The 15,714-nt window shown below is 41.8% G+C and overlaps 1 protein-coding gene across 10 annotated transcripts in view; it reads left to right on the top strand.

The window, feature by feature from the left end:
• The window catches only part of LOC134352043 (serine/threonine-protein phosphatase 4 regulatory subunit 1-like), a 76,428-nt gene that overhangs the window by 30,811 nt on the left and 29,903 nt on the right, over positions 1-15,714 (top strand). For all 10 annotated transcript variants that reach the window (XM_063059130.1, XM_063059193.1, XM_063059123.1 and 7 more), the window contains 2 exons: positions 1,873-1,997; positions 7,209-7,768. In XM_063059130.1, the coding sequence (XP_062915200.1) occupies positions 1,873-1,997; positions 7,209-7,768 (685 nt within the window). The remainder of the gene's footprint in view (positions 1-1,872; positions 1,998-7,208; positions 7,769-15,714) is intronic.

The following is a 15,714-nucleotide window of genomic DNA, read 5'->3' as shown; positions in this document are numbered from 1 at the left end:
ATGCAGCCTGGTACAGCCGTTCCGAACTATTCTTTTACTTTCTTCTTCTTACTTTTTAATTTACGTTATTTTTGTATTTTGTTTTTCTCACGGTAACATGTCGAAGCTGCACCCTCTCTAACATGCTGGTAGAGAGAGTTTTATTTGGGTTTTCTTTAGCGCTGGAATTGGTTACATCCCGACACGCGGGACTGAAGCAAGGTCGCATTGTGTATTTCACGGACCAGCAAATCCCGGCCGGTTTAGCAAGCGGTGGACACCCCTGCTGAAATCCGGAGGAAAACACGCAGAAGGGAATCACAAAGCCGAGGAAAGAGGACCGGGTTGAGACAACAGAGACTTTTGGAGAAGAGGAGTTCGGTGGGTAATACTGTTCCGGCTGACCGGAAGTACACTGAGAGCGGTAAGCGTAAAGGAGTTTCGAGCTTACTGATCTGCTTAACAACGGATGGTGCAATCCGGAGTATATTACGATCGAGGAACGTGTTTGCAGACTGGATACTGAACTTTTTACTGTTGGACTTCGGCCACATTCCACCGTGATACAACACTGGCGGCACGGGAGGTCGTTCTTGCCTGTGGCCATCGAACGTGCAGCTCCTCCCGTGGAGGGTCAGACACCCTGGGTCAATAGACTGGTCTTATAAGTCCTGGACTTATTTTCCATCTGGCATAGTTTGCATTTTGTTGTTTGATTGTTGGGGTTTTTTGTATTGCTATATTTACGCTCTATTCTTGGTTGGTGCGGCTGTAACGAAACCAAATTTCCCTTGGGATTAATAAAGTATATCTATCTGTCTATCTATCTATCTATCTATCTATCTAAATAAGGTGTTCATAAAACATTGAGTGCCTTCAGACTCCTGTACCACTTCCGTGGAGGTATCAATGAGAAGAGGGCATGTCCTGGGTTAATGGGGGGCGGGGGGGGCTCCTTAAAGATAGATGCAACTTTTTTTGAGGCATTGCCTTTTGAAGATGTCCTCAATGCTGGGAGGCTAGTGCCCAAGTTAGCTGGCTGAGCTTGCAACTTCCTGCAGATCTTTCCAATCCTGTGCAGTGGCCCCCTCCATGCGAGATGGTTATGCAACCAGTTACAATTGCTCACCAATGTACATCTTCAGAAATTTAATAGTCTTTGGTATATCAAGTCTCCGATGACATATCAAGTCTCCTCAAATTCATAATGAAATATAGCCACTGTTGTGCCACCTTCATAACTGTGTCAAAACTTTGGGCCTAGTATAGATCTTCAGAGATATTGACACCCAGGAACCTGAAACTGCTCACCCTTTCCTCTGCTGATCCATTGATGAGGACAGGCATGTGTTCCCTCGACTTTCCCTTCTTGAAGTTCACATTGAATTCCTTGGTTTTACTGATGTTGAGTACAAGGTTATAATGACACCACTCAACTAGCTGATCTATTGACTCCTGTGTGCCTCCTCATCAGCATCTGAAATTCTGCCAACAATAGCTATCATTGATTAACAGTTGGTGAACAGAACACAATCATACTAAGTATTGCTAGCCAAAACTGCCACATATTACATCTGGTTTTAAGGATCATTGCTAGATGCCTCTTTCCCTTCTAACTGCATCCAAAAATATGGGACATCAATCAATAATTTCTCAGGTTTCAATATTTGTCAGTTTAACAGTCAGTATTGAAACTGCCTACACTCCTAAATAATTGAACGTGTGCTGTGCATCTCTCACTCTATTATTTAATATGTAAAACTACTGAATGATGTGAATGCCAGCTATTTCAAGTGGTTACTGGGAAGTAATTATATTTCTCCGGCCATATTGCAGATTGTGATTAGATATATATTTAAGATAATGTTTTATCTTGTGGTCTGATGCTCACAGGTTCGTCAAGCTGCCTTCCAGTCATTAGGCCCTTTTATCTCAACCTTTGCAAATTCTTCTGCTACTGGTCATTACTTCAAAGAGGAAGATGTATCGAAGAGCGAAGAGACAAAAAAGAATGACAGGTGTGCTGTAAATTAAGTAGCTAAATTTACCTGGTATAGTATATACATATCCGGAAATTCCCTGAACCATTTACTGGTCTCCTGCATTAATTCAGAGCAAGTTCCTTTCCTAAACCACTAAAGTGAATTGGTTAGGTTTAACATGATTCAACACAGCAACTGCATATATTGTGTGTGATTTGAGTTTGTTTCCTGGTTTATTAATTCAGTCCACTGGTGACCTAATCAAGTAAGTTGTTTAGTTACCTTGCTCTAACTAGGGATTAATTTCATTGATACTGATACGTTCCTTGGTGATAATGCAGACAACAAAATTGTTTGCAATGAGCGCTTCTTCTAAATCAAAATGCTATCTAGTGTAGGAAAAACAATGTAAGCAACACACCTTGAATTTACCCTTTCTCATTAAGAACAAAGCATTCTATAATTTTTATGGTAACAATGATTCTGATTACCAGCATCTTGCTGCAAAGTAGATTAAGTAATATAAATTTATAGTGATGGGTTTGTAATGGTAAAGCTATTTGTGTAATCATTTGAAATGAGGACTAGAAAATTTAAATTTTTCTGCATCAGATCGTACTTCCATATTAATTGGCATTGTATTATTAAGAAGAACACTCGTAACTATCATTAGTGAAATGGGAGGAGTTTCCATTAAGATTTAATTTACTTAGAAAAGAGGTAAATTTATCATAAAAGACATTACAAGGACTCGCCTTGGAATTGCATAAATAGATATGAATTATTTTTTAAAAAGACATGAATTTACATTAACTTTTGATCCTTGATGTTCCTGATCTTGTGGAAGGCAATTAGTAATTTGAAGATGAATATAACAGTTGGTTTAGAATACAGTCATATATGACAAGATGAATAATCGGGATGAGACTTTTCATTCTAAAATGAAGGAGATGTCCTCCTTTTTCAAAGAAAAGGTTTCCCTTCCTGCACATCAATGCTACCCTCAACCGCATCTCTTCCATTTCACACGTCTGCTCTTAACCCATCCTACCGCCACCCTACCAGGGATAGGGTTCCTCTTGTCCTCACCCACCACCCCATCAGCGTCCACGTCCAGCACATAATTCTCCAAAACTTCCGCCACTACCAACTGCATTCCACCACCAAACACATCTTTCCCTCCTCCTCCCACCCCCCCCCCCATTTCTGCTTTCCGTAGGGATCACTCCCTTGTCCATTCGTCCTTCCCCACTGATCTCCCTCCTGGCACTCATTCTTACAAATGGAACAAGTGCAACACCTGCCCCTACACCTTCTCCTTCACTGCCATTCAGGGCCCCAAACAGTCCTTCCAGGGGAGGTGACACTTCACCTGTGAGTCTGTTGGGGTCATATACTGTGTTCCGTGCTCCTAGTGTGGCCTCTTGTATATCAGCGAGACCTGACGTAGATTGGGAGACAACTTTGCTAGGCATCTACACTCTGTCCGCCAGAGCAAGCGGGATCTCCCAGTGGCCAGCCATTTTCATTCCACTCCCATTCCCATTCCAATATGCCAATCTATGGCCTTCTCCACTGACGGGATAAGGCCACAAGAGGGTTGGAGGAACAGCACCTTGTATTCCATTTGGCATGAACATCGATTTCTCAAACTTCCAGTAATGCCTCCTCTCCCACCCCCTCCCCTCCCCGCTTCACTATTTCCCATTCCCTTGTCCCTCTCATATTATCTCCTTGCCTGCCCATCATCTCCCTCTGGTGTTTCTCCCCCACCCCCCTTTTTTCTTTCTTCCATGGCCCCCTGTCTCTTTCACCAACCAGCTTCCTAGCTCTTTGCTTCACCCCTCCCCCTCCAAGTTTCACCTATCGTCTGGTGTTTCTCTTTCCCCTCCCCTCACCTTTCAAATCTACTTTCAGCTTTTTTTTTCTCCAGTCCTGCCAAAAAGTTTCGGCCTAAAACGTCGGCTGTACTTTTTTCCATAAATGCTGCCTGACCTGCTGAGTTCCTGCAGCATTTTGTGTGTGTTGCTCAGATTTCCAGCATCTGCAGATTTTCTCTTGTAGGTGAATAATCAAAATTGGCACTGGTGGGGAAAAACCACTTTATACCTGTAAGCAACACGGTAGGATCTTCCTGCTAAGCCTTATCAGAGAGTCCTACAGACTGGCAGCTTCTGCAGAATTCAAACCATTCTAAAGATTAGTTTGCATGTACAGTGGATTACGGTGAAAGGGTCCATCAGTGAATCAGGCTTCTGCTCATTTGGGACAACTCTTAAAGAACAAAGTCTAATTGAAAATATAAGGAATTCTCTTATTTATTTTGGACATTATGACACTTAATTTGGACAGGAGACTTGCTGAACTGTTTCTAACTAGCGTCAGTCGCATGAACTTGTGTGACTGCTAGACACAACACTATGCTTAGAACAGTTTTTTCAAAGCAGCAGTTTTCTGTATTTCAAAAAACAGTGACTTTTGTCACTGGTAGTTGGCAAGAAATAAGCAGTAAGACAATTCAGAACTGTTCACTGTGGTTTCAAGCCTTCAGGAATGGAGATGCCAGAAAATGCTGGGAGTGAAACTGAAATGATCTCACTAGTTTAACAAGTTAGCAATTATGAAGAATTTAAAGGTATTGACAATCATCTTGAATGCTACAATGAAAATGAAGATTTGAAGGATGCAGTTGTTGAAAGCATTGTATGAAGGCAGTCCATTATCTGACTTGGATGTCTGCACCAACTTTCATTTCAAAGTTCAAGAGTTCGAAGTATGAATACTATATACAACCTTAAGACTTGTCTCCTTGCAGGCAGCCATAAATATAAAAAAAAAGAACACATTTAAAAAGAAACCATCAGACACCCAATGTGTAGGAAAAATATGCAAACAATAAAAGTAAACTAATAACATTTAGAACTGAAATTCATGAAAGTGTGTCCATAGTCAAGAAGCCGGTCATCACTGCAGCCGATTCACAAACAGATTAATCGTAGGCCACAGTTCAGCACAGATGACAAAAGGTCACAGGAGAGTGAGCTGAATGCTGTCCTATCTACCATGTTCTTTTGATTTACGTCAATCAAAGGAACAGGGCACTGTATAGGTTGTCCATTGTATCTAGTGATGTCAGTGAAACCCTGTGCAGGTGAGTTTTTTTTTAAGTGGAAAAGCCATTGCATTGGGACAGTTCCACTCTCAACCTCGGAAGTCCAGGTCTGATGGTACAAGTAGACGTCACAAACTGGGGTCTTGGTTGCAGTGGATATCCGTGATTACGTCTGTGCCTTATCTTGCCCTTCCCTCTGCACAAAGCATTGCAGAACACCGTCTTGGCTGTTTGATCCACCGGAGCTGACTTTAGATACTAGGACAGTCATGTCCCTTTTTCACTGGGGTATGAGGCCTGCTGGCTACCCATGCTTGGTTTAGCTGTCTGTTGGAGCAGTGTACCAGAGGTTGGCCACTTGCTTGCAAACAGCTACTTGGAGTTTAATTTTATAAGTGAGAGCTTGGTGTCCAGCGGGGACCAAAGGTGAATGGACATGATAAGCCCCTTCAGCAGAGGTGCCATCCCCTCCCAGGACACCCCATACATGGTAGCGTACACTGGATGAATTCCTGTCAATAACTATAGGAACTCATACATAGTTTTATAATACTCCAATAGGACTGGTAGTTCTAATTTGTTCTATATATCATTTAAATACATAATTTGTTACTCAGTTAAACAGTAGTTTATCTTTTTTTAATACCTATTTTTATAACTATTTCCATGGAACTTCTGCTAATTAGGGCAGCTGTTTAATTGGATCCAGTATATTTTGGCCCTATGTGTCCCAATTAACCATAATCCACTGTATTTGGGATTTCTAATTGCAAACAATGCATTTTGTTGACCTAATAAAATTTATCGATGATTAGTTTGGAAGAGTTGATTTTAAAAACTTGATCAAAATGTGTTTTTTTTTAATGATTATCTTAAAGGGAAGAGGGGGGTAGAAAAATTTAGGGAAGAAATTCCATAGCAGCTGAACTGAATGGTTGTCAGTTGTGGGGAGAGAAAAGGAATTCAGCTGTGCAAAATTATTTGGAAGAGAATGTTAGTGTGATAAAAGATTTTAAATAAGTTTAAGTTTGAGGCATTGAGAAACTGGGAATTGGTTACGGCTAATAGATGAGTGTTAGAGATACCAGGAAGGTTTTGGGCTAGGTAACATAAAGTGAAGGATGAAAAGGCAGATTGATAATCATTGAAATAGTTAAGTCAGGAGGTGGCTATATTGTGTAAGGTTGTCTGTACCAGAAAAGCACCGGAAAAAGTTTGTGGTGTTTATTAAGCTGAAAATTGAACTTAAAACAAAAGGAGCATGCTCTTAATGATTACCTCATTACTAGACACAGGCTTTATCCTAATAAAATCAAGTGTGAGAAAGTACATTGCACTCATTGATCACAAACCTTTTTGTTACCAGTAAAGAAATATGCAATGTTATGTGAGCACATAGGTCAAATTACCTACCTTTCTCAAACTGAAGCAGTGCAGCTTTCAAACTATTGAACATTTGAATTATATCTATTATATGAACCATTGAGTATTACAATGCAAAACCCTATTTAGTTGATTGTCTAAGCAGAGTAGGCTTCGCAGCAAGAAGCAAAGCTAATGCATGAAATGTGTAGCAACACACATCGAAGTGTCGACTGTACCTCCTCCTAGAGATGCTGCCTGGCCTGCTGCGTTCACCAGCAACTTTGATGTGTGTTGCTTGAATTTCCAGCATCTGCAGAATTCCTGTTGTTTGTTGTTTGCATGAAATGTGTCATTGTTTTAATAAATTGAACCTCAAATGTAAAATCATAGATTACTTGAAATTGGAGGAAGATAAACCATAAGAAAATGCATGTCAGTCACAAATGTGTCATATCTATAATACTCATTCTAAAGGAAACTTAGTGAGCATATCTTTAATGACCAATTCAAGTTCTGAAACTGAGAATACTTCTGTATCAAATTATGATATAGTGCTGACTGTCAGCATTTAAGTGATTTTTGAAGTCTATAAGGCCTTTGTGTAGAGAATAACATTTTTATTATTAATGCTTCTCAACTAGCTATAACCAGAGAGGTTAAGATTTTGTGGATGTGCTACATTGCTTTCTCAGGAAGGGTTTAAGCACTGAAACAGTGTGCATATTTGATTTATTTGCTGCTACTTGTGAACTGTGTTTGTTTGTTCATAGTTCAAAATGTGCTACGGAACCAGAAAAAGTTACAGGTGAAGTCACGGAACTTGTTGAAACGGAACAACAAACTACAGGCTACGGCATTGTAGAATCAATGAATGATGCTGAACTCTCGCTGAAGAGTGAGCAAAACAGCAACAAAGAGTGTAGAAGTGACCTGAGTCAAGCCCAGATGGTATCACTGCAGTCACCCGATTCAAGTATATGCACTAAACATCAACCAACTGACACAAACATCATTTTCAGTGGAAGTTGTCTGCCAAACTCATGCTGCACAAATTCAGCACAATCTACACAAGAGTCTTGGTCCAGTAGGGAAAAGACTGGCATTCTAGAGGAAATGTACAACTCATTCCATTACTGGAGGACTCCTATACCTACAATAGACCTTGATCTGGAACTGGAGCCACTGAAATGTCCAGATAAGCAAGAAAGCAAAGATCCAATACAAGCTGAAGCACCATTGAACTGTTCAAGCTTTAGCACAGCTACCAGGAAAGAACTGGAAGAAATGCTGGAAAACTTGGAACCACACATAGATGACCCAGATGTAAAAGGTACAGTTTACTTATTATTTTTGTTTGTTATACCTAAGGTCGTGGGCAGGATCCAGGACAAGCTTTAATGCCTTGGCTCGTTGTACCACTGTTTTTTCACAGTTGGCCATGCATTTTGCCTAATGCTATGGATGTTTTGTGCCCATCTGAAAGGTAAACTGGGAATCGGTTTTCGCAACTTGCCCTTCAAGCGCACCTTAAAATTGTGCAACAATTCCTCTATCTTATTTATTTCATTATTGTCTAGGAATGGAGACTTCAGAAGCAGATGAAGGATGATTTGAACTGCATGGTTCTTCATATCTAACGAACAACATCAATGTATATGATAGTATACACTAAATGAGTATTGGTAGTTTAATTTGACTAGAAGTGCCAGTGCAGATAAACTAATAATGATTGTAAAAGATAGTCATGAAAATCAAAACAGATGCTGAGTGGTGAAAAGCTTAATAGAATGTTGCACGACTTTACATCTGAAAATGGAATATTGCATTGTGCAAAGAAGGCAGCATTTGAAATAGGTGTTTTGACCAAATGTTTAAGATGAAACTTTGAAAGGATGGGATTGAGTTGAACTGAGTAAACTTTGGTTCCTTTAAGATTAGAAGGTTGTAGGATCTGGGTGCTGAAAGGATTTTATCGGGTGAATTAAGAGTAGCTTTCCCTTCTCAACAAAGAATCCAGTGAAGAGGGCATGAATCCCAAAGTTTGTGCAAGTAGCACATCCAAGCCTACTGAAATGTTGGTCAAAGTGGTTATGAGCATGAGAAAACTGAGAAATTATGATAAACAATATGTGCTATGCTTAATTTCATATGTTGCGATTAGGAAAGGTATCTTCAAATCACGCAATTTAAATTTGTGTATTGAACCATGTGCAGAGGTCAACAAGAATACAAGGAGTGTGCAAGGACTTAGAAATGACTTTTAGCTTTCAGTATTATGTGAATGAGCACCTTGTCTTCCTATACAATTATAAAATTGCTGCCTACCTGAAAATGTGGAAAACCATCCAAGTATTTGGTATCCATATAACACAGGACAAATTAGTTTTGCCAACCACCGCTCGAACAGCAATGTGATAAAAGCCATAGTTATTATAATTTACATGGCAGGAGCTAAATATATACTGGAATGTTTGCCATTTGCCTGTGTGTAGCTACAGCACACAAATGGACAGCATCCAGAGTTGAGCAACCTGCTTGATTTGCACCTCATTGATTAATCTAAATATGCACCACCACTTTTATGATTGCAGTGTGTACTGAATGATTTACAGAATGTACTGCAACAACTCACTGAGCTACCTTCAGCATATCCCAGACTTTTGACTTCAACCTAAATGAAGGGTGTGTCTTTAACAGCTGTTGGAATTATCACTGTGTCCACTGTGCAAGCTATCCTCATCTGGGCATCCATTGCTTTTTTTTAGTTTTCCAGTAATAATATTGTGGAACGTGTTAAGAAAGTTGCAGAACTTGGTCATTTGTTCAGAACTGGTTATGGGGATCCTATACAAATTATTTTAGGATTGAGTAACATTGCCAAATGCTTCCTTCTCTTGGGCATAAATCAGAAGATAGCAATCCAAATGTAAAAGTTAATGGGATATCACTCTGTATGATAGTGTACAGAGATAATTAGACAAGCTCAGTAAATGCTTTCCTTGCCTGCTATGCCTGCCCATATTCCTGAAGGTAAATGTGAAGGAAAAAATATTGTCGCGGTGGTTTTCTTCTTTCAGAAGAGAACTTGCCAATTAAAATATGCCTTTCAGTTTTATGAACCGTACTCCAAGGCATTTCACTAAGTTGAGAAAGGACTATCACAAAATGTTTGTTTCAACTTATTTGTATAATGTGGCTGACGCTTACAAAGCCACTACCCTCCCCCACCAGGGACAGTCCCACCATCTTTCATTGTTTTCTGCTTCCCAAGTATAGCCCGGTCATTAAACTTTTGAAAGCCACAATGAAGACTATTAAGATCCAGCTGGAGGGTGCTGACTCTGCTCCTCAGCACCAGTTCCAGCACACAGACTGGAGCAAGTTTGCTGCCCATGCCACCACAGACTCTCAGATTAACTTGATTTATATACCAACTCTGTCCCTGAGCACACCAACAAGTGTGTAGATAGAGTGACATCACAAAAACAAATAAAAGTTTTCCCCAATCAGAAACCATGGATGAACAGAGAAGTTCGCGTCCTGCTCAAAGCCAGAGATTCAGCTTTCAGGTCTGGAGACCGGGAGGCTTACAGCTCAGCCAGGGCCAACCTGAGGAGGGGAATCTCTCAGGCTAAACACAGAGAATCGAGGAGCATTTCAACTCCTCGGACCCCCGGTGCATGTGGCATGGCATACAGGTCATTACAGACTTCAAACCACCTAGTACTGTGCCCCCTGCCAGCTCTGCTTCCCTCCCTGATGAGCCCAATTACATGATTGAACAAGATTTGCTCATTCCTCCTTGCAAAACTGTTCAAGCTGTGCCAGGTTAGTTGAGCAGCTGTAATGGACAGCAATCTTGAGGTCTGAGCAAATGGAGATGAATACTTTTGAGGGGCTAAGATTTCAACTTTTCAGTTTTTTAGTTTTCATGCTTGACAATTTTTCCTGTTTTTTTGGGCTGTACTGTGGAAAACGGAACACGTGATTCACAAACAAAATTTCTCAGTTAAATTGATCAAAGTTCCTTGTTGTAATACTCGTTAAAGTGAACAAATGGTTGGGGGTCGACCGTGGATGTTGCATCCCAACTGTCTACGTGATACACAAACCACGGCAGTATTATATGGAGAGCAAGCTGTCCCTTTCCACCCGGCGGATGAATCCAAATAATTGGCAGAGGCTGATAGAGTTTTAGCACGTTGCAGGAGTTGTCAGTCAGTTTTGAAATCACTGTAGGACTGCCTTACGGACTCCAGCTTTGGATTTTTCCTCAGAGCTTATTTCCTTATGAGGGGGTATAGCCACAAGGCAGCAGATATTGAGAACACTACAGCACTGAAACAGGCCATTTGACCCTTCTAGTCTGTGCCAAAACTTTATTCCGCTAGTCCCATTGTTCTGCACCCAGTTCATAACCCTCCAGACCGCTCCCATCCATGTATCTATCCAAAAACTTGAGTGAGCCAGCATTTACCACATCAGATGGCAGCCCGTTCCACACTCCCACCACTCTCTGGGTGAAGAAGTTCCCCCTAAACCTTTCCCCTTTCACCCTAAAGCCATGTCCTCTCGTATTTATCTCTCCTAATCTAAGTGGAAAGAGCCTATTCGCATTTACTCTGTCTATACCCCTCATAGTTTTGTAAACTTCTATCAAATCTTCCCTCATTCTTCTATGCTCCAAGGAATAAAGTCTTAACCTGGTCAATCTTTCCCTGTAACTCAACTCCTGAAGACCTGGCAACATCCTAGTAAATCTTCTCTGCACTCTTGTTTTAATCTTACTGATATCCTTCCTATTGTTAGGTGACCGGAACTGCACATAATACTCCAAACTTGACCTCACCAATGTCTTGTACAACCTTCCCATAACATCCCAACTCCTATACTCAGTACTTTGATTTATGAATGCCAGGATACCCTGTCTACCTGTGACGCCACTTTCAGGGAATTATGTATCAGAGAATTGCTGCCGTAACATCCAATCAGGCTGCCCACCAACTGATATTAAATGGTTGACCAAATAACAGGGAATGGAGGAAAAAGAAAAAGCAACATCAGGGGATAGTCAGCTATCTCGAACGGGAATAACAACTTCCCACCTCTCACCCTAGAAGAATTAAAGGATGAAGTATCACAGCTAAAGTCCAACAAAGCTGCTGGCATAGATGGGATTCTTAATGAATTCCTTAAATATCTTGGACCTAAAGCACTCCACTGGCTTCTGTCCCTTTTTAATGATCTTAGGTAACAGTTAAAGATACCTAAAAAGTAGAGAAGAACCGAAGTTGTTGCTCTCCGAAGACCCAAAAAAGACCCCAACATTCCTAAAAACTACAGACCGATTTCCTTGCTCTTCACCCTCTATAAACTCTACAAGAGACTCATACCGAAAAGAATATCCCCCTTAGTCGAAGATCTTCCAACACCAGACCAAGCCGGGTGCAGGCCAAGCCCCTTCTTGCTGTGGTCAAGTCCTGAACTTAACCCAGTATATTGAGGATGGCTTTGAAATGCGACAAATTACAGGGGCAGTAATTGTTGACTTAACAGCAGCATACGATGCTGTGAATCACGGAGGCCTTCTACGGAAATTATCTGAAATGTTAAGGAATGAAACAACAGTCAAAGTAATAAGAAGCCTCCTGGAAAATCGTAGATTTTATGTAGAAATGAATGAAATTAAGAGTAGGTGGCGTCCTCAAAAGACTGGACTACCACAGGGATCAGCCCTGACACCTCTACTATTTAATGTCTACACAAACAACCAACCAACCTTTCCAAACACACGCAGGTTTATCTATGCAGATGATCTATGCATAGCAACACAAGCTAACTCCTTCCAAGAAGTTGAAGTACAATTTACAGCAGTCCTCAAAGCAATGAAGCAGTATTATGAAAAATGGTCTCTGAACCCAGATCCATCAAAAATTCAAGTGTGTGCATTCCACCTGAGGAGCAGCTCGGAAACTCAAGATCTTCTGGTTTGGGAAGGACCCCACACCATCCAACTCCAATTTACCTGGGTGTGACACTGGATAGGACGCTCTCATTTGCCACCCACATCCAAAAACTCTGAGGGAAAGTTGGCTCTCGCAATTCTCTCTTGAAAAAATTAGCAGGCACGAAATGGGGAGCTAATGCTCACACACTTAGATCAACTGCCCTAGCACTCTGCTATGCACCTGTGTGGGGCAGATCTGTCCATGCAAAGAAAATAGACCCGTTGCTTAATGAAGCCTGCCGAATAATCACGGGCACACTGCGCCCCACACCCACTAATGTCATTTACAGACTTGCAGGCATTGCTTCCCCAGAGATCCGAGGACACATTCCACAGCACCCACTACATCATCATGTACCAGTTTCCAACCACGTAAAATCGAGGAAAAGCTTTGCTACAGTGGAGGAACTACTGCACAGAACATCCCCCCAAACATACAGGATTGACCTCTGGCAACAAACAGAAGCCAGAACCCCACCAGACAATACAGTGCAAGACCCCACAGAAATGTTACCAGACAGGGCACTGCTTGACAGACGGAAGTGGTGCACTTTCAACAAAGTGAGAGCGGGAGTTTGTAGGACGGGAGACAATATGGTAAAGTGGGGTTTAAAGACCAGCGAATCCTGTGAGTGTGGCGAAAGGGTGCAGAACATTTAACATGTTCTGCGTAACTGCCCACTCTCACCTGATTTAGCTGACACTGACCTGTTCAACGTCAACCAAACAACACTAGAGTGGCTGGCTGTCTGGTGTGACAAACTATGATGATGATGATGTATCTGAACTCCCAGATCCCTTTGTTCCTCCGCACTTCTCAGTGCCCTACCGTTTACTGTGTATGTCCTACCTTGATTTGTCCTTCCAAAACGCAACATCTCACACTTGTCTGCATTAAATTCTATCTGCCATTTTCTGGCCTATTTTTCCAGTGTGTCTGGTTCCCTCTGCAAGCCTTGAAAGCCTTTCTCGCTGTCCACAACGCCTCCAATCTTAGTGTCATCAGCAAATTTGCTGATCCAATTTACCACATTATCATCTAGATCATTGATTATAGACAACAAACAACAATGGTCCCAGCACAGATCCCTGAGGCACACCACTAGTCACAGGCCTCCAATCTGAGAAGCAATCATCCACTACCACTCTGTCTTCTCCCACACAGCCAATTTCAAATCCAGTTTACAATCTCTCCATGGATACCTAGTGTCTGAATCTTCTGAACTAACATCCCACGTGGGACCTTGCCAAAGGCCTTACTGAAGTCCATGTAGACAACATCCACAGCCTTTCCTTCATCTACTTTCTTGGTAACCTCCTCAAAAAAACTCTAGAAGATTCGTTAAACACGATCTACCACGCACAAAGCCATGCTGACTATCCTTAATTAGCCCTTGGCCGTCCAAATACTTGTATATCCGATCTCTCAGAACACCTTCCAATAATTTACCTACTACTGATGTCAGGCTCACCGACCTGTAATTACCTGGTTTACTTTTGGAGCCCTTTTTAAACAGCGGAACAACATGAGCTACCCTCCAATCCTCCGGCGCCACACCTGTGGCTAAGGACATTTTAAATATTTCTGCCAAGACCCCTGCAATTTCTACACTAGTCTCTCTCAAGGTCTGAGGAAATATCATGTCAGGCTCGGAGGATTTATCTACCTTTATTCGCTGTAAGGCAGCAAGCACCTCCTCCTCTTTAAACTCTATATGTTCCATGACACTACTGCTTGTTTCCCTTCCTTCCATATACACTCTGCCAGTTTCCTGAGTAAATACTGATGCAAAAAAACTGTTTAAGATCTCCCCCATCTCATGAGGCTCCACACATAGATGACCAGTTTGGTCTTCTAGGAGACCAGTTTTGTCCCTTACTATCCTTTAACTCTTAATGTACTTGTAGAAACCCATCGGGTTTACCTTCACATTTGAGATGAATGTTTTCCTCTGTTGAGCTGCCAACCACAGCTGACGAACCCTATCTGCCCAAAGCGGTCTGTGATAAGGCGCTGTTAACCCACCTTTGCCCCTTCTCCTGTCAGTAGAAACAGTTCCGGTCAGTTTAGTAGCTAAGCAACATGCGAAGGTCAGGAGCTGGAGTTGGTTGTCAGAGGCCATTTGAGATGCATGTCATTGGGAGCACTTAATAAGTAGGGGGAACTTGTCTCGACTGCCACCCCCAGCTATAACAAGCTTAAGGAAGCACTTAAATTAATAGTACTTATTGAATGTACATTGTTAACAACAAATTTAAGATTGAATGTGGAAAATCCAATTCCAGTTATACTTTATACTTTTTATACTTTATTGTTGCCAAACAATTGATACTAGAGCGTACAGTCATCACAGCGATACTTGATTCTGCATTTCACGCTCCCTGGAGTACAAATCGATAGTAAATATTAAAAATTTAAATTATAAATCATAAATAGAAAAGGGAAAGTAAGGTGGTGCAAAAAAACCGAGAGGCAGGTACGGCCCAGATCTGGGACAGGATCCGTTCAGCAGTCTTATCACAGTTGGAAGGAAGCTGTTCCCAAATCTGGCCATACGAGTCTTCAAGCTCCTGAGCCTTCTCCCGGAGGGAAGAGGGACGAAAAGTGTGTTGGCTGGGTGGGTCGTGTCCTTGATTATCCTGGCAGCACTGCTCCGACAGCGTGCGGTGTAAAGTGAGTCCAAGGACAGAAGATTGGTTTGTGTGATGTGCTGGGCTGTGTTCACAATCTTCTGTAGCTTCTTCCGGTCTTGGACAGGATAACTTCCATACCAGGTTGTGATGCACCCTAGAAGAATGCTTTCTACAGTGCATCTATAAAAATTAGTGAGGCTTTTAGAGTACAGGCCAAATTTCTTTAGCTTTCTCAGGAAGTAAAGGCGCTGGTGGGCCTTCTTGGCAGTGGACTCTGCTTGGATGGACCAAGTCAGGTCATTTGTGATATTGACCCCAAGGAACTTAAAGCTTTTGACCTGTTCCACTTGCGCACCACCGATGTAAATTGGGTCATGAGGTCCGCTACTCCTTCTGAAGTCAACAACCAATTCCTTCGTCTTGCTGATGTTGAGGGATAGGTTATTGTCTTTGCACCATGCCACCAGGTTCTTAACTTCCTCTGTTTACTCAAACTCATCATTACCAGAGATACGGCCTACAATTGTTGTGTCATCAGCAAACTTATATATTGAGCTTGATGGAAACTTGGCTACACAATCATGGGTGTACAGTGAGTACAGCAGGGGGCTAAGTACACAGCCCTGTGGGGCACC

The sequence above is a fragment of the Mobula hypostoma genome, chromosome 1 (genome assembly GCF_963921235.1).
Source record: "Mobula hypostoma chromosome 1, sMobHyp1.1, whole genome shotgun sequence".
Classification (NCBI taxonomy): Eukaryota; Metazoa; Chordata; class Chondrichthyes; order Myliobatiformes; family Myliobatidae; genus Mobula; species Mobula hypostoma.
The sequence above is the reverse complement of the archived record's forward strand: the minus strand, read 5'-3'. Positions and strand labels throughout refer to the sequence as shown.